General features: G+C 55.1%; 1 protein-coding gene across 18 annotated transcripts in view; it reads right to left on the bottom strand.

The window, feature by feature from the left end:
* Positions 1-17,872, bottom strand: part of RAP1GAP2 (RAP1 GTPase activating protein 2) — a 51,336-nt gene that overhangs the window by 23,632 nt on the left and 9,832 nt on the right. For 7 of the 18 annotated variants that reach the window (XM_090122471.1, XM_090122474.1, XM_090122473.1 and 4 more), the window contains one exon: positions 15,949-15,984. In XM_090122471.1, the coding sequence (XP_089978597.1) occupies positions 15,949-15,984 (36 nt within the window). The other 11 variants (XM_031591399.2, XM_031591400.2, XM_090122470.1 and 8 more) reach the window with 4 other exon arrangements.

The raw sequence follows: 17,872 nt of genomic DNA, 5'->3' as shown, positions 1-17,872 counted from the left end.
TTGCCAGAGCAGCGCAGTCCTGGAGGAGAGAACTCCCTGACCGAGACCACACAAATAAATCAGAGTGTGGAGAGGCTTTGAAGCAAACAGCAATTCGCACTAATAAGTGGGGGGATGCGGGAGCCGTGCAGAGCAGACGCCAGCTCACACAATATTGCAAAGAGGCTATTTCCTGAATACACGGAGTTGAACATAAAGTACAATCCGTGACTTAGTCGATGAAAGATGAAACCATGTCAGCTGTTCCTCAGCGAGGAGACAAAGCTGTTCGCTGAGTTAAAGCAGTTCCACGGGCACCGAAAGCGGTCCTCAATGTTCTCATGCCAAAGAATCGTGCTCGGGCTCGCCTTGCACAGCAGCGCACGCAGCCGGCACTGCGCGGGGAGCGCCGCGAGCGGCTGCAGCCCCCGATCCCGCCGCCCTGCGCTGAGGTAACCCCCACCCGCCGGTACCGACCCAGCACCGCCGCAGCGACGGCCTGGCCGGCACCGGGAACACGGCGCACACCGCTCCCGCGCGATCAGAGCCCCCCGGCCCGGAGCTCGCACTCGGGCTACCCAACGGCAAGGACAGATTTCTGTTTAACCCTTCAATAAAGAGAGAAGAAAAGGAACGAACTTGCGCTCTACCTTTTCTCCTTGTTCTGCTTCCTGGACTTGTGCAGCAGCCCGATCAGCACCACGGCCGCGCGGATGCCGGCCCGCCGGGAGTGCATCCTGCCGGCATCCGCCCGGGACATCGCCGCTCTGCGGCCCCGCGCCCGCCCGGCCCCAGCGCGGCACCTGCGGCGGCGGCGGCGCGCCCGCGTTCCTCGCGCCTCCCCGCGCGCTCCCGCCCGCCGCGCCCCCCCTGCGCGCACGGCCGGGCCGCGCCGGGCTCTGGGTACGGCTGCGGGCGGGGCTCCGCTTTTTTCCCCTTTTCCCCTCTCGCGCCCGCGGCGGCGACGAAAAGAGCGGAGACGAGCGCCCGAAGCGGCGCGGCGGGGCGAGCGGGAGCTGCCCGGGGATGCGCTCCTCGCGGCTGTCGCTGCGCGCTGCCGGGTTAGCGGGGTTCCGAAGACGCCGCGTGCACGGAGAGCCGGGTTGCGCCGAGCCCCCGCGGCACCGCACGGCTCTGCTCTTCTCACGCCGAGGTTTTAACGAAAACGGCCCGCGATTCCCCGGACAGCGGGGCTTCTCAGCGCCCGAGGGGATGAGGTTCGGTTCCAACCCCCTTATATCCGAACAGTGGGAAGGATTTTTTCCCGTCTTGCAACCGTTTCCTTCTGCTTTTGGTAGACACTGCGAAACCCCTCCTTTAAGGGACAGTCCGAGGCTGCTCCACGTCGGGCTGCGGCCGTGCCAGTGCCGGGGACCGAGGTTCCAGCGTCCCCACATCCCCACCCTCTGCAGCAGCCAGGCCAAAGAACCACTAGTTCCAGGCTCGGCCCCTAAGCAGGAGCTGAGCTAGCACGCAGCTCGTTCCTGGCAACAGATACTTTTTTTCATTAAGTAAACTCAGTGATTTACTCCATGAGCTCAGCATCCTTCCCTGGATGTCGATGTTGCCACGGCAATAGAACTGCCGGGTCCCTCCACTCCCCCCACCTTCCTCTGTGCCCCCGAATGCCCACAGGAACACGGAGGGGCTGCGCTACACTGACTGCACTCTGAGTTGGAAAGGGCCCTTAAAGGCCATCGGATCCCACTGCCTCACAACAAACAGGGACAGCCACAGCTCCATCAGTGCTCAGAGCCCCTCCACCTCCGCTGTCTGCAGGGATGGGGCAGCACCTCCTCTCTGAGTAACCTGCGCAGTGCCTCGTTGCCCCAGCACAAGCCCTAACCAGATGTGTTCTTTGAATTCAAACAAGAGCCCCATCATCTTCATTGCGATTTCTTTATGCATTCCGCTCCAAGTCAGGCAGAAGTGCATGGAAGGTTGTTTCTGTCCACGTGCCACACTGATTCAGCCTGAGGACAACCTGACTGCAGCACAGCCATGGCTGCCCCACCTGCATTCACCAGCACAGCACACACATGACTCCTGAAACATTTGAGATCTAGACTTAAACCTAAGATTAGTATTTTAACAGCTCTGTAGTGGGCCCCTGGGAATGCTGGGGCAGAGCAGCCCCCGTGCAGCAGCCAAAGTCACTGCCACACACGAGCACAGAACTCCTTACCTCCCCAGAACAAAGAACCCAACCAGCTCACAAAGCACCCAGGATGTGTTTGTGCCTCCCCAGGACAACATCTGAGGATACCAAACTGCTCTCAGTGGGCAAGAGGATGCAAGTAGGCAGAAGGAAAAAATACATTAACCCTGGACACTGCCCTCACTTTCACTAACACATACTGCAAAATCTTTTAATGAAGTTTTGGTTGGACCAGCAAATCAGTTTGTTCCTGTGGAAATACCTGGCTGCTTCCAAGAAGAAATCATCAGTCTGACAAATTTCTGAGGCACAGGAAAAAAAAAAAAAAAAAAACAGAGCCCATTTCAATGTCAAATTGTATCAGTTCTGCAGCACCTCATTAGCTTTCATTTAATGGAGGGGGAGGGGTTTTAATTTTAAACCTTTTACCTCTCACATTAAACAAGAGGCTTCAGATCTCATTGAGTCTCTCTTTGTCTCTGGAGACATCTTCCACTGTCTCTCCTCCCCACTTCCAGACAAGTTAAGTATTAATCTTCCCTTGTTTTATGCTGAAGTGGCTTTGTATTGATTTTTAAAGATGTTCAATTCTCTCATATTTGGAAATAGAGAATCACTTTACGCAGACACACTTAGCCCTATTCTCCTCTCCACTCAAATTCTGCAAACAAGTCTTTGCTGTAATCAATTTCTTCTGGACTTCGTTTGCACCGGATCTATAATTCATAGCAGGAAGGCAGGGTGACGATGGTGAGGGTCGGAGCAGGCAGGTAGGGCCGTGCTCAGCTCCCCAGGGACACTGCAGGGCACAGCAGCACTGCACAGGGGCACAGTCAGCTCCGGTGAGATCCGTCTGCCAGAACTGCTCCTGCTCAGGGCTGAGCTGCCAAGCGCCGCAGTGAGCATCTTCAGGTGTCCTTGTGAGCATCTTCAGGTGTCCTTGTGAGCACGGCCAGGGGCAGCGTGTGCTGTAGGAGAGGATGCGGGCAGCAAGAGGGCAGGTGGAACTTCCACTTTGGCTCCGGGCTGTTGTTGTGCCCCACGCAGTGCATCGCGTTTCATCTTCATGGGGCCATCAGCTGGGAGGGGATCCCCACCACCTCGGGGGCTCCTCTGAATCTTTGTCCTTCCTGAGAGCTGCAGCGTTACCTCTGCAGTGCCTAAATAACCTCCGAGCTGAGCAGCTGCCACTGCTTTAGGAAGAAATAACTCTCTCTAGAATTGCCCGGGCGGTTCTGCTTCGGAGAAAACAGTATTTGCAGTGAACTACAAAATTGAGTCCTGAGGGGCTTGGGAGAAGTCGTTTCAGGTTGGAACAATTACACACTATGATTAATAAATCACCTGGGCTGCTGGATTGTTAGTGCAGCGCTTGGCATTTTCTCCTGGACATTCTGCTAAGAAAGGCAGATCTGAAAATGCCACACTGTGAGAAGACCAAACCTTCATCCCCGACATTGCAGAATCTCCCCCAAATAAGCGATGTGGTTAATACTGAAAATTCACGGGTTGGCTCTGGCTTTTGTGTTAGTACGTCAGTGAGATCGAGCTGCTCGCTGCTGCCCACGGCACCGCCCAGCCCTGCACCCTACCATGGCACACAGCCATGGTCCCAGTGGATGAAATGGGTGCTGCAGCTCTGCCCACACCAGAGGAGAAAGGCAGGAAGGGAGCAGTGGCAGCATGGAGCACAGGCAGAAACAGCGACCCGTTTTCTGCAGGAGCAGCCACATCCCTGTGCTCCTGTCATAGGAAGAAAAGGATTTGGGAGCTTGCAAATGAAGAAGGTGATTACAGCATTTAAAAATGTGCTGCAGGATGAGGATAGAAGTACATCCAGTTTTAAGTATCACAAGAAACTGAGCTTTAGATTATGTTACATCCAGCCCCAAGTAATCTGATTAGAGCTATATGTCAGAAAGACACAAAGGAAATATCAAGGAATCACAAGGCAGATGAGGTTTTTCCCTTCAGATGAAGCATCCCTCAGCCCCAGGAGCTGACAGCCTCCAGAGCATCGACTCCAGCACTGCTGCATCATTAAGAGCAGCAAAAGGTGACTTTGAGAAAGCTTAATCACTTTTCATGTTACAGATGGTTACAGAGAACCCACCAACGAGACAAGGAAGCTCCCAACCTGCTTCTGCTCTGGGCACAGTCCCTGCCAGTCTGCTGTTCAGGATCAACATCCTCTTCAAACAACAAACACACATCCTTACATGAGGGCCAGAAGATCAGGGCTTGCTGCAGCAGCCTCAGACTGGCCATGTACTTCATGCAGATCCCAAGTCTGTAAAAGCACAGCTCTGGGATCTGCAGAGCGGCCCAAGGGGCAGCAGGACCCCTCTGCACCGGGAGCCCAGCTCAGGCTGCCACTTCCCATCAGCAGGGGAGCAATGTGCTCTGGCCCCTGGTGGAGCTAAGACACAGCTGTGATGCAGGTGAGGGTCTCAGCCTCAGCACACACCGCTGACAGAGCCCAGGGGCAGCTGGGGAGGGGTCTGTGTGCAGCACAGCCAGTCTGCAGGCAGGAGGTGCACAGAGTGCTGCAAGTAGAGTCTGTACTGCTCCTTGGTTGCAGGGTGGAGGCTGCTGTGCCCACATCCAGCTTGCTACCTTCTCCATATGGAGAGATTTAATAAGGTCAGAAAACTCAATTCAATTGTTTTCTTGATAGAAGGTCATTTGTTTAGCAGCTAGCAAACAAAGCGAGGAGGGAGGGGCAGTGCTCCCTGCTCTCCACTGCCTGCCCATGGCGGTGAGCATCCCGCTGCCGTGGCTGCAGGAAATGTGGGACCGAAGGCACTGGGTCTGGTTCTCCTCAGTGCGGTGCAGGATGAGTGCTGTGTGCCTCCAGCAGCCCCAGCACCTTGGCCACAGACAAAGGCAGTGGGCTCAGGTGTTCCATTGCGCTCGGGAAACAGCAAGCGTGCTCCTAGAACACAGACAGCCCAGCACCGGCAGCCCTGTGCACAAAGCAGGGTCTGGTGTGACCCTGTGCTGCCACAGCACCTGGTACTGCACCCATAGAGACAATGCATGCACCCGAGCAGCTGCACCAAGAGCCCAGAGCATGCCTTGACCTTCTGCCTGCCCTCAGCAAAGCGGGGCCCACAGTGTTCCATCTCGGCAGTACAATTATTGGCCTGCCCAGGAAACAAACAGGGAAAGCAATCAAAGCTGCAGTGAAAGAGCAAAAATTCATTACAAACAGATGACCTCTCGTCTCGCAGGGAAGCCAAAGTGCAGGTAGATATCAGTACCCATTAAAAATGGAACAGGTCCCCCATGAGAGCGGCAGCAGTGTTTGTAGATCAACAGAACCTCAGATAAGCTGTGCTGCTGGGGAGCAGCAGATGGGCATAGAGCAATGCTAGGGCATAGCACCTGTCAGTGGGTATGGGGCGGTGCACAGCCACACCAGCAGCATCCCCAGAGGCACACGTGGGCCCCTTCGTGTCCTGTGGAAGAGAGATCAGGCGCAATTTGAGCTTCAGCAAGAGGCAGAAACACCACTCAGTTAACTCCAGCGGTGCAAATTGCTCCTCTCTGGGAACCCGGACCTTCAGCCCTGCCTAAACTGCTGCCCGTGTTTCTGCTCCACAGAAAAGAGCAGGATGAGTCTCTCAGTGCATGTATTGCTCAGTGCAATCAGCTGTTTTCTGCTGCTTGCAAACAGACCCCTGTTCCTGCAAACCATGCAGCCATTACTGCGCAACAGAGGGGTGTGGGATCGGCAGCAGCTCTGCCCTGCACTGTGCTCCACAATGCCCATAGCATTGTGCAGAGCAGCTCATCGCTGCAGCACGCACAGGATTGGCAGCACTGTGCCACTGCTGCCACATTCACGCAGTTAATCTGACTTTAAAACCCACCTGGAGCAGCTGTGCCTGCTGGAGAGCTTAGACTGAAACTGTCAGAACCGTAGGAAAGCATCAGCTGAGGGGGGCTGTGTGCTGCCTCAGCGGGGTAGGGGAGTGCGGGGGTGCTGTCAGCATGGGCTGTTGGGTGCCTTCCTGCCAGGTGAACCCTCTCACGTCACTGCATATTGCAACAGCAGGCAGAATGCAAACTCTACGCTGTTAGCACAGCGATAATAAACGAATCTGTACTACCACCTTGAAGCAAACTTAAAGCACAAAGGACAGAAAGTGAATTTCAGTGTGACTATTTGTGTTTGAGCTGTACCAGAGCGCAGTGACGGGGCCGTGCAATGCCTGCAGCATCCTCTGCCCTTTGCCATCAGCTGCCCGGCGCAGGCGGCGTTGTGCAGCACTGACCTGGCAGGACCCAACTTGGCGGCCAACTGCTCTGGGGCCAAATCTGTGCCTGCTGCTCCAGTGCCAGCCACAAGATGCCCGGCCACAATGGGTCATGTCTCACAGGAAAACTACCTGTGTTACAGTCATGGCTTGCAAAGAAACCTTGTAGACAAAGAGAGGCTAAGCACAGAGGGCAGAACCCTTCACCCCAGGCACTGCAGTGACACCCCCAGACCCAAAAAGCTGAGGGACAGATGGGAGCACTCTGCTCTGTCTTCAGCACAAAGCCATCCCTGGTAGCCCAGGGGCTGCAGTCTCTTTTATGTGAGAAGATCTGTAGATAACCATCTATGTACCTACAAATACCTATCTTATATTTCTACATGTCCACAGGTTCTCACGGTGTTATTTTTGTAACTGCTCCCTCTTCAACAGCCACCCCACAGACGCAGCCGGGAAGCTGTCAGGAGGCCCTGGGCAGCACACACAGGAGCACATCGTGGTGTCCAGCCCCACCAGCCTCGCAGAGTCAATGGGACACAGCAGATCAAAGCCCTTTGGAGGGCACGGAAACAGCAGCACAGGGAGAGGAAGTGAAGTGCTGCAGGGCAGGCAGAGGAGCAGGGGCAGAGAGAAGATAAGATCGGGGTGCAGCACTGGGCACCAGGGCTGAGCCCCCGGGCAGCTCCAACTCGGCTGCACCGCATCTCTTGGTGGAACGCAGCACGGAGTTGCCCTGCCTACGGCAGCAGCATAATTAAATGGAAATCATATGCCTGATAACTTGGGGTATTTTTTGCTATGAATCAAGGCTTTCTGAAGAAACAAGTTTCAAGATTTCAGCATTAAATTAAATCAGATCAAATCAGCAGAGGAAATAAGTCTTTACAGTCGGAGCAGTTCCTTTGAAATTCACTAGCAAATCAGTGAGCTAAATGCCATCATCTATCATTAGCATCATTAATAAAGCCAGACTCAGGATGTGCAGCAAACCAACACCAGTGATGTGCCCAGCGCTCCTGGAGCCAGCAGCAGGATGAGCCTGTCCTGCAGCCGTTCTCCAGCCTGGTCCCGGGACCCACAGCAGGCCAGTGCCAGGCAGAGGAGAGCTCTCCTCCTCCCCGGGACCCGGAGCACCCACTGCCCTGCTCCACCCTGCACTGCTGCAGCGGTGTGCACTGCGGTGCCCCAGCACCACAGGAACGTGGCACTCTGAGCTGCACTCCTCCGCCCGCGCCAGGGATCCAGCAGCTCCCTTACTGTCTCCCTCTGACACCTTGTTTGATGCAAGGAAGTGAAAAGGCATAATTTGTAGAGCTAAAACATGGGTATTATCTCAGTGACACATCCCCACAATAGGGAGTGCGCTCAAGTCAATCACGCTCAGAAATGGGTTTCTATTGTTCTACAGCCTTTCCCTTGCCTCTTGCTCTTGATTAAAAGATACAAAGTGCAGTAGATGGTGTTGGCAAATGGGCATTTTCGTCATTCAGTATCTCATGCTGCAGGGCCTGACCAAGCAGGAGCAGGGCTGAGCAGCCCAGCACAGCCATGGGCAGAGCTGCAGAAGGAGTGCTGGCACAGCGCAGCCGCTCAGAGCAGCGCCGCTTCCTGTTCACAAAGGAGAGTGATAGCAGGACTGCCATGCTCCATTTCTCAGCTCTGAGTACTGCCAGGGAGAGGACAACACAGCCCCCAACTCGATCTTCTACCACTACCCCTGTTTGTCCTGCCCTGAAGCAAACCTCCCCATCTTCCGTTTAACATGCAAGCATAGGGCAAACCCTTCAGTTCCTGCAGCTGCATTGATGGCTGGAGCTCTGCTGAAGACCCAATGGGAGTTGTTCCCCACTCTCATAACCCATTTGAGCCAGGGTTGCTCATTATTATCAGGATGTCACCGAGTCACAGAATCCGCATCATCCCAGCAAAAAGAACACTGAGCTCAGCTTTCCAAATTGGAGAGGATTAGCAGCAAACTGCTTGTGCGAGAAAGGAGCTGTCATGGTGCATGGTACGTGACACCAGTAACATTTGAGAGGAATCAGAGAGGACTGTATCTGAGAGGAGTGACCTTTGAGTCTTCAGAGAGATTTCACAGTACAGCCCCAACCTATCCATGCACCCATCAAACCTCCCCATCTCTCTCCCACATAGGAACCTGAGATGCTCCAGCCTTTTACAACTGACTTTACCGACATGATGTTCTCAGCTGATCACTGCCTGCCATTTGCTAACCAAGCACAATGCTGCACATTATGAGCACCACTGGAAAGAAAGCTCTGGAAATGGAAAGCCCATTTCCAGGTGCATTGGCTGCAGTGCTGGGCCCCATTGGCTGCCAAGACCCAGCTCAGTGCAAGAAGCGACAACCATGGAAGCAGCACAGTGACATCAAATCATCGCCAGGAATCAGCCATGGGCTCTGGCACAGCGCCTGCACTCCCACACCCAGTGCTGCTGTGCCCCTCTGCGGGTGCAGCTCCCAGAGCTCACCACCCTGCAGCTGCATGGCCTGAGCCAGGCACTGCCTGTGGCTCCAGCACAGCAGCAGTGGGTGGGGAGGGAGGGCCCCCCTGCCCAGGGAGCACCGGGCAGCACACGGCCCCCACGGAACACTCTGTGCTTGTGCAAACCAGGACACGCAAGAGCACACATCCGCAGCCAGATGGTGCCTTTATCAGTCCAGCCATTAAGCATCCCTCCCCCCATTACAACAATATTTGCTTTTGGAGGGCTGATATTCTTTCAGGTGGCCTCCTTTTGATGCTCTGCAAACAGCTCCTATTTTGACAAAGCATAAATATAGCAGGAGGGAAGAAATATACAAACCAACGCAGTTTATTGCTTCTGAAGCAGAGCTAAAAATAGCCCCACGTGGCTGCTGAGTCCTCTGGGCAGATGTAATTGCGGATAATCTGGCTTTAAACATGTGAAAGCTGTTGTGATAGGAATGACAACATTTCAACATATGGGATTCAGCAGCAGCACACACCACGGTGCTGTGTCCATTGTCTCCTGGGAGCTGCGCACATATTGAAGGATCGCAGCAAACTGCCTGCACGTCATAGCTTGGGGTTCTGCATTAATAAATCCCCAAATAACCCAAGCACCTATGGCAAGCCACCAAGAGGAAGGAATCTAAAAAAAAAGCCAAGTCCCAAAAGCATCAGTGGGGCTCTGCTGGGTTCCCGCTAGAGGATCTGCCCCCAACATTAATGTAAGTTAAGCTTACCAGGCAGAATGGCCAAAACACTCCCTGCTCCTTGGGGCCGCAGCCGCTCCCTCTCTGGGAACAGCTCCTCCATCCCATGCACGCTCTGGTACGTGCTTTGAGGATGGCTGCAGGGCACGGGGCTGGGTGGCTCCGGAGGAGGCAGCAGTGATAACCACCCTTCCTGGAAACAGCGAGCACCATCTGCTCACTGCAGATAGGGGAGCAGTGCTGGGACTGCTGGATTGGGAAATCCTCAGCCAGCTGCTGAGCCCCACAAGGCTGGGGCTGTCCCACGGGGTGGGCGCCCTCCTTGCAGACCCAACCCCTGCCATCCATCCCTCCATGTCCCTGTTCACGGCACTGACAGCACTGCCACCAGCATGGGGTGTCCTGCAGGACGACATGCAGTGAGCAGCCCCAGTCCAAAAGGTAACTGAGCACCCTGGCTCACCTCTGCCTTACAGGTGCCATGTGGCAGCAGCTGCCCAGGGCTGGCACAAGCAGAAGCCATCCTGGGCCAAGGGGCAGCTCCCCCTCCACCTGCAAAAGTTTTCCTCTTGCACATGAGATCAGTGCCCCCCACCCTGAGGAGCACCAACCTCTGCCTCTATGCCCCTGCTTGCTAGGACCATGCCAAAGCCCCTCAGATCCTTCCAGACTTTTCTTCTTGAGTTAAATAGTACCACAGGAAAAAAAGCAAAAAAAAAAAAAAAAAAAAAAAAAAAGAAGCAAACAGTTTTGTGCCCACTGAAATTCATTTCTGTCCATAAAGAAAATAGGATATCAAGGCTTCTTCCAAGTTGTTTTTTCCCCCCTTTAGAAAATGAATGTGATTTGTGACAGCTGTTCTGCTCTCACACACAGCATCAGCCAATGTCCCCATGCACTGCATGTGAATGGCTCTGCCCAGGGCTGCATGCTTCTGCAGCTGCCCTGCCTGCATCGGCCCAGAGGTGACAGTGCTCTCTGCTCCAGTGCTGCCCAAGGACAGCCACACCAGCCCAAGAGCTGCCTGCTGTAGCAGCCCAGGAAGGCTGGCAGGACGGCAGTGCAATGGCAGCGTGCTGCCCTCAGCACCCTCTGCAGTCCCATCTGCCTGCAGATGACCCGGGCCCAGCAGCAGCGTCAGAGCACGTCCCCAGTGCAGTGCCAGGGCACCCCTGTGCTGCTGTGGGAAGGGCAGGGCAGGGCCATCCTATCTCAGCCCCACAGCAGCGCTGTCACGAGGGCAAAGCGCAGATTTCAGAGAAGCACCACGCTATGGGACAGGCAGCCACCACCTGCACCAGCCCGGCACAGCGCTGCGCTGTCCTGTTCCACAGCCCAGCAACCCAAACCAGTGAGGAAAACACACCGACACCAACTTCTTTGCATGAGGAGCAAATAAAGCAGCAGCAGCGAGAGCTGGCCGATGATTCATCCGAGACACCAGACGCACTGCCCTACTTTCACCCTCCTTTCACTGCTTTATACATTCCTCCCTTTAAATTACTGACTCCCACCTCCGCTTCCCCGCGCTGCACAGGGCTCTGTGCCTTCAGCACTGCATGCATTCAGGTACAGCCCTTTGCAGGGCAGCAAATACAGCACAGAGCAGAGACAAGCCATGTCTGTGTGCCCACTGCTGGTCATGCGTGAGAAGAAGGGAAATGCTCCATGTGTGCCATCTTCTCCCCCCAGAGCAGGATTGAGTCACGCTGCATAGTGCTGGACACGAGCCCAAACCCACCCAGAGTGGAGGGTTTTTACTGTTTGTTTGTTTGGACTTTAATGTTTATGTGTTTGCTTGTTTGTTTGTTTAAAGCACTCTGACTGCCAGAAGGACTCAGACCTCCATGCAGCATCTCAGGTGGTGTTCCCCTCTGCCACATTCCTCAGATCCAACAGCAGCCACAGAAAGCAACAACGCTGCATTCCCCTGATACTTCTTTGCACTGACATTTTTAAGTGATCAATCCATTTCTGAGTGAATCCTGCTTCCCCTCCCCTTGCTGCCACATGAAACACTGTGAGAGCCAACCCAAACGTGCACAAGGGGAAGCAGCTGATTTATGGGCCCATCACAGATGGTTAGCTTTCCAGAAAAACTTTATAGAAAAAAAGGGATGAGATTACAGTCAGGGGACCGAGAAAGATCACACCGGAAAAGCTCGGAAGAATTTGTTTTGATGAAATGAGCTGCATGCACATCCATAAAAATCAATACAGCTGACAACAGAAGCGTCACAAACGAAGAAGCGTTTCCCAAGGGTGAGAAGGGTGTCTTACAGCCGGTCAGGATGACGCACGGTAAGCCATCATCCCTCCTCCGTGCACAGCGCCACGCGGAGATTCTGCCCCGCACTCGTCTGGGAAGTGTGCTTATTTTTTGCCCCAAAAGCCCAAGCACAAACCATAATTCAAATCTCCGGTGTTCCCTGCACGGCTGCAGCACCGCCCCGCACACGCCGCCCGCCTCGCGGCGCTCCCCGCCTTCATCCTTTCCCTCCCCGCCCTCCGCCGGCAGCAGCACAGCGCCACCTGGTGGGCAGTGGGAGCACAGCGCCTCCGCGGCTCTCCTCGCCCCGAGGCGCCCCGCAGCTCCGCCCGCCCCGCAGCGCCGCACGCCGACCTCCCCAGGGCACAGCCGGGAGCTGCGGGAACGCTGCTCGTGTGCAACTCGCACACCGGTCCCACACAAGCAATTTTTCTCTCACATTTCTTTACTAATTAATTTCATCAGCAGCCGGGCTGGTGAGGGGACCGCTCCTGAAAGCTTCAGGTGGCAGATCCCGCTGCCCAGAAGATCCACAGTCGTACACCCAAACAAGGCACGCAGTGTGCTGCCTCACTGCTCACAGCCGTATGCACCACTGCAGCCAGAGGGCAACTTCAAATATACATTTACACGTAATTATCCATTTTCACAGAGGGTAACAAAATCAAAGGTATTTTCTCAAACAATCTTCTTCCCAGACCTTGTCCCCGCAGGACCTGAGCACACAGATACAGCATAACGGCAGCCGGCCCCGCAGCTCCCAGCAGGAAGCCAACTCGCTGCCCTCCCCTTAGCACAGCTCTGATCCATGAGCACAGAAGAGCCCCGGGCACAGCTCACCTCGCTCAGCCCCGCGCTGCCAGGTGAGCACCGTGCACTCATCTGTGGGAAGGTGAGCTGTGCACACCCCAAACTGCAGCAGTTGGTGCACAGGGCTCTTCTGTTCCACAGAAACACAATTTCGTTGTGATTTTTGCTTCATAAGGACAAAGAAAGTGGAGAAAACAAACAGAGCCCCGAGGGCTGAGGAGAAGCCTCAGACAGAGGGTCCCCATAGGCACAGCCCCAAGCAGCTCACAGCCGCATCCCATCCCAGCGTCCCACCTTGCACTGAGCCCAGCACAGAGCTGCAATGAGCTCGGGATGGGGTGGGAGCATCTCTAGGACTGCCTGGCTCTAGCAGCCCCTGCATCTGCCCTGTGCAGATCAGTGTGAGCAAGCTCACCTGACCCAGAGCGGCTGTGTGACACACAATGATCCTTTGTCATGAAGACTTTCCCGCCTTGGAAGTGACTCTATCTGCAGAATTGCTCTGTGCTGGAATCCCACTCCCACACACACCAATCCCTGCCTGCACACATCCCACCTGGCAGTACAGCAGTGCTGGTGTCAGTCTCCCGGGGCTCCTGCCAGTAGCATCCCTCCATCCCACCCTCCCCAGCACCAGCTCCAGCCCAGAGAGCTGCCAGCCCCCAGCAGGGCTGCATGCAGCCAGGCAGCACTTGGTGGCACCTCCCGAGAGCAGCCCATGGCCACGGCTCACAGCACAAACACACCTGAGCTCTGCAGAGCAGCCCATGGCTCCGCATGTCACAACCTCAATGCAACCCTTCTGAGTGCCCCAGCACCTCCAGAGCCTTTGCTGCACACTTTGCAGCAGCAGAACTGCTGCACAAAGCGAAGCTCTGCACGCACTGCCAGCTGCAAAGCCAGAGCGTGCCGGGCACGGGGCACGGCTGGACCTGCACTCACCAGAGCTTCCTGGGCATTTTGGAGGCCAGACCCAAAGGCAGCAGCTCAGCGGCAGCTCCTGAACAGCACAGAGACGCTCGGAGCTCTGCAGTGCGTTTGCTCGCCGACTGCACCTGCGAGTGCGTCCCGATGCCTCCCGGAACAGAATGAGGCCGTGCACACCCTGACCACGATGCCAGGACTGCCAATCTCCCTCCTCCGGCGCTCCCCCCTCTGCAGCATCCACTTATTCTCTCCAGTCTCACGTCCCTCAGACATATTCATGGTTACCATAGGAACTAATGAAAGCCAAATTAAAAAAAGAAAAGGGAGAGACAGATAGAGGGAAAAACTGCTTTGAAGCTCTGGTGCCACCTGTGTGTTTGTGTTCAGCCTGCTGTGTTCTGCGGCTCTGCACGAGTGGGCCCCAGCTCCGCTCCCACCCCAGGAGCCTGCAGGGACACACAGCCACCCCAGGGTCCCTCTGCAGCCGAGAGCTCCAGGCCCCAGCAGCACTCACTGCTCTCCTCCACCTGACTTCTGCAGGTCACATTTGATTCTGCAGCACACGAGGCCTCTTGAAGCACTTCCTGGCGTGGAGGCAGCAGTTTGTCTCTTTGTTAACAAGTTATACAGTGGAGCAAATTGCCTACGCCTGGCATCCCAGCCAGAAGGTTGCAGCAATAATAAGAGGGCGTTAGAAAACCAAAACGGCTTTTACAAATATCTAATGTGGCTCTGGCTGGGCCCCAATTACAGAAACATTTTGCGAGGCAATCTGTGCACAAAGCCAAAGTGCTAAGAGGTTGTGGAAAGCATCAGCTGCAAATAGATGGAGCAACTGCAGGGACATGCAGCTGTGCGAACACCTCTGGGCCACATGTGACACTGTGTGGCCACAGCCCCTCCTGCACTGTGGGCAGAGCACCCCGGGGCCCTGCAGCCCCCAGCAGCACCCGGCATCATGCTGGGGCCAGCATGGCACTGCTGCAATGTGACAGGGACTGATAACAGTGGAAAGGAGCTTCTGCTCCATGAAAAGCACATTGCTTGGAGGGGTCACTGCAGGCACTGCTCCCATAGCTGCACTCAGCAGAGCTCTGGCTGCACTTCACGAGTGCTTGAAGTCACCTCTTAGGAAGTAGTTTTCCTTCCCCTGTCGTGCTCCGAGAGGCTTTGCAGACATGCACTCATGTGTCAGGAAAAACACATCTCAGCAGCAAAGATGGTTTGCTATCACCAAAATGCATTATGTAGGAAGGGAAAAGAAAAAAAAAATAAAGAAAGAAAGAAACCAGAAACAGCATCTGCCCCCGTATCAGGCTGACGGTGCAGGGGAGCACAGGGGATGAGCACTCCTGGGCTGTGGGATCACAGCCCTGCCCAGCACCCAGCTGCAGCCCCTCGTGTGCACACCGTGGTCACCGCCCCACAGCCAAGCGTGCAGCCACGCGAAGGCACTCAGTGCCCACGGTGGGCACAGAAGGTCCAACAATTACACAGAAGGTGCAACAATTCTGCCTCAGAATTGTTACAAAGACCCTGAAAAAAAATTTAAAACCAGGGCGCAGCACAGCATGATGTACAAGGCACAGAAAAAGAAAACGCACCGAGATTGCCCCAGAGCTGTAAACGTTGACTTAAACTTCTCATTAGTTCACCAAAAACCCGAGCGGTGAGCTTAGCAACGGCGCTTCTGCTGTGCTGTTTGCAAAGGGCATTTCATGGGCTTGTTCATGCAGCAGGTTCCCCAAAGGCTCTCTGTATATTTTTCCATTAATGAATAATTTGCACAAGTAATGATTATAAAATGAAACCACATGAGCAGTTACCCGCACAAGTTACCTTGAGCCCAAGGGAGGCTCAGCCAGATTTCTGCGCTAGCACACCTCAATGCTAACAGTGCCAGGAGCAGCAGGAGCACTCATGGTGGAAAATCCCCAACACCAGAGGTGGGACTGGGGAGAGACAGGGGCTGACACGGGGTGTCCCTGGAGCTGGGGTTGGCTTTGTTGGTGAGACCTCCAAGAGAACTGCGGCCTCATGGACACGTTCCTGGTGAAACATGCTGGGATGCCCAGAGCTGTCTGGGTGCAGCAGGTTCCATCCCTGTGCTCTGAACCAACACCACCATCACACCAAAACACCTCACCCCACCTCAACGCAAATGCGAGATGTGCCTGGTGCCTCCCAGGCAGTGCCCAACAGGGCAGCCCTGTGGAGCAGCACCAGCACCAGATGGAGGTGGCCGGGGCTGGGAACGAACCCTCCCCACTCAAAGCCAGCCCAGCCCACCAAGCACTTCGCAGGACAATGGTTTACAAGAGAAGAGCACAGTACTCACTTCATCTTCAGGCTGGCCAGCATCGTCTTGTCAATCCTGGGGAGAGAGCAGAGCAGTGTTATTGTGGGCACAGGGCTGTGTCTACACCACCACGGATCCCGCTCATGCGCCCATGTTCAGCCTGAGGATCTGAGGTACAAACCCTGCCCACACACAGCTCAGCTTATTCCTGTACTTCCCTCTTGGCTCTTCCATATGGGTTCAGCTCTCCCACCACGCTCTCAAATCCACTTACCCGTGCTCAAGCTGCCCCAATGCTCCACTCCCCAGCCCCTCCCCCCAACAGTCTGTGTGATGAGTACAGAGCTGAGTGCAGTGCACTGGGACCCACACTGGACCCCACAGCCCTGCAGGAAGTCTGGGACATGGTAAGGATCCACAGTGCAGCAGGACCAGATGCTGAGGTGCAGCATTCATTGCTTTGGTACTGGTGATAAATGATGGTCCCCACAGAATTATTGTGGTTAAAGCCATACTGATATTAATTGATGCAAATCATTATAATGTCTCGAAACGCAAAATGATGTCTTTTGGCAGTAACTGCAAGTATTACGATATCTGCCACGTGGGTTAGTTCCCTATCTTTAAACCAACAATAACAAAAAGCCAAAAAAAGTAATTCTGAAAGCCCTGCTGCGTGCACTGCAACCACAGTGCTGCAGGAGCATGGCTTCCGCCCCGCAGTGCTGCACCTCCCCATCACCACGAGGCCACAGCAGCAGTGATGCAGGGTTGCGTCCCCACCGTGCCGTGCTGCAGCCCATGGGGGCTGATTCTGTAGAATGAGAAAGAGCACCCTGTGCTCCACGGCTGCACACTAAGTGACCACAGGGTGCTCGGTGCGGGGCAGCCACTCCAGTGGCACTGCGTTCCGGCTGCAGCCCAGCTGGCAGCATGCACCTGCTGCACCTCACCGCCGCAGCGCCCCATCCCTGCGCTGTGCAGTGCTGTGTCTGAGCACAGGGAGCCCCGTGTGGGCACACTGCTCCCACGTCCGTGGGAACGGATGCGGCCGGCAGAGATAAAAACAAGTGCTCTCGGCGCAGGTCTGCGAATAGCAGCTGCAGCCCAGGCAGGGCGCGGGGCGTGCCGGCCAGCTCTGGGGCTCACTCCCTGCACTGCCACAGGAAGGGCGTGCGGCTGTGAGAATGGGGCAGCCGGGCTGTGGGGAGCGCTGCCTGCACTTCTCACTGTGCAGAAATTGATTCTGATATTAAAAGATAAGAAAAGCTGATGCTGCTCCCTGATCAGCCCACACCCAGCACTCCAACAGCACGCAGCCATTGAAGGACAGCGCACAACAATTTTCCTGTGCTGCTCACTGGTTAGCTGTTATCTCTTCCCTGCAACTGTTGAAGCAAAGAAGGAGAAGAACTGAGCAAAGCCTGGATTACCCACGTGCCCTGCAGAGCAGAAGACAGCGAGCTTCACCTGCACTTGTGCCACCTGACTGCTCAGGGAACGAGCCCAGCACTGCCACAAATGGCAGCTGGAAGGCAAAACCACAATTCCTTTCCACTGCAAAACAAGCCCAAATGTCACAAAATCTATTTACAAATTAGTTAATCAGAGTGCTTCCTTGTAATTTTTATTATATATCAAGGAAAAAAACCCATGCAACAGAACACCTGACTCCAAAAGGCTTTGCAAACCCTTGGTGAATTTGCTGCCATCCCACACCGCATCCCAGTTGCTCAGCACTTCCCGGGGGCCCAGGCAGCACAGCAGCCACCAGCACTCCTTTCCAAACCACTGCTGCCTATCAGGCAGCCCAGCTTCAGGAAGCAGCCACATACAGCCCTGGGAGGACACCCTGCTGTGTGCCAACAGAGCTGCCAAGCTGTCAGCTCAGCCATCAGCTCCTAGGACCTGACCATAAACACAGCACTGCCCTGAAATGGCATAAAACAACTTAGCGAGAAAA

This window comes from Phasianus colchicus, chromosome 21 (assembly GCF_987193195.1).
Source record: "Phasianus colchicus chromosome 21, bPhaCol1.hap1.1, whole genome shotgun sequence".
Lineage (NCBI taxonomy): Eukaryota > Metazoa > Chordata > Aves > Galliformes > Phasianidae > Phasianus > Phasianus colchicus.
Note: the sequence above shows the minus strand (reverse complement) of the source record. Positions and strands in the feature narration are given on the sequence as shown.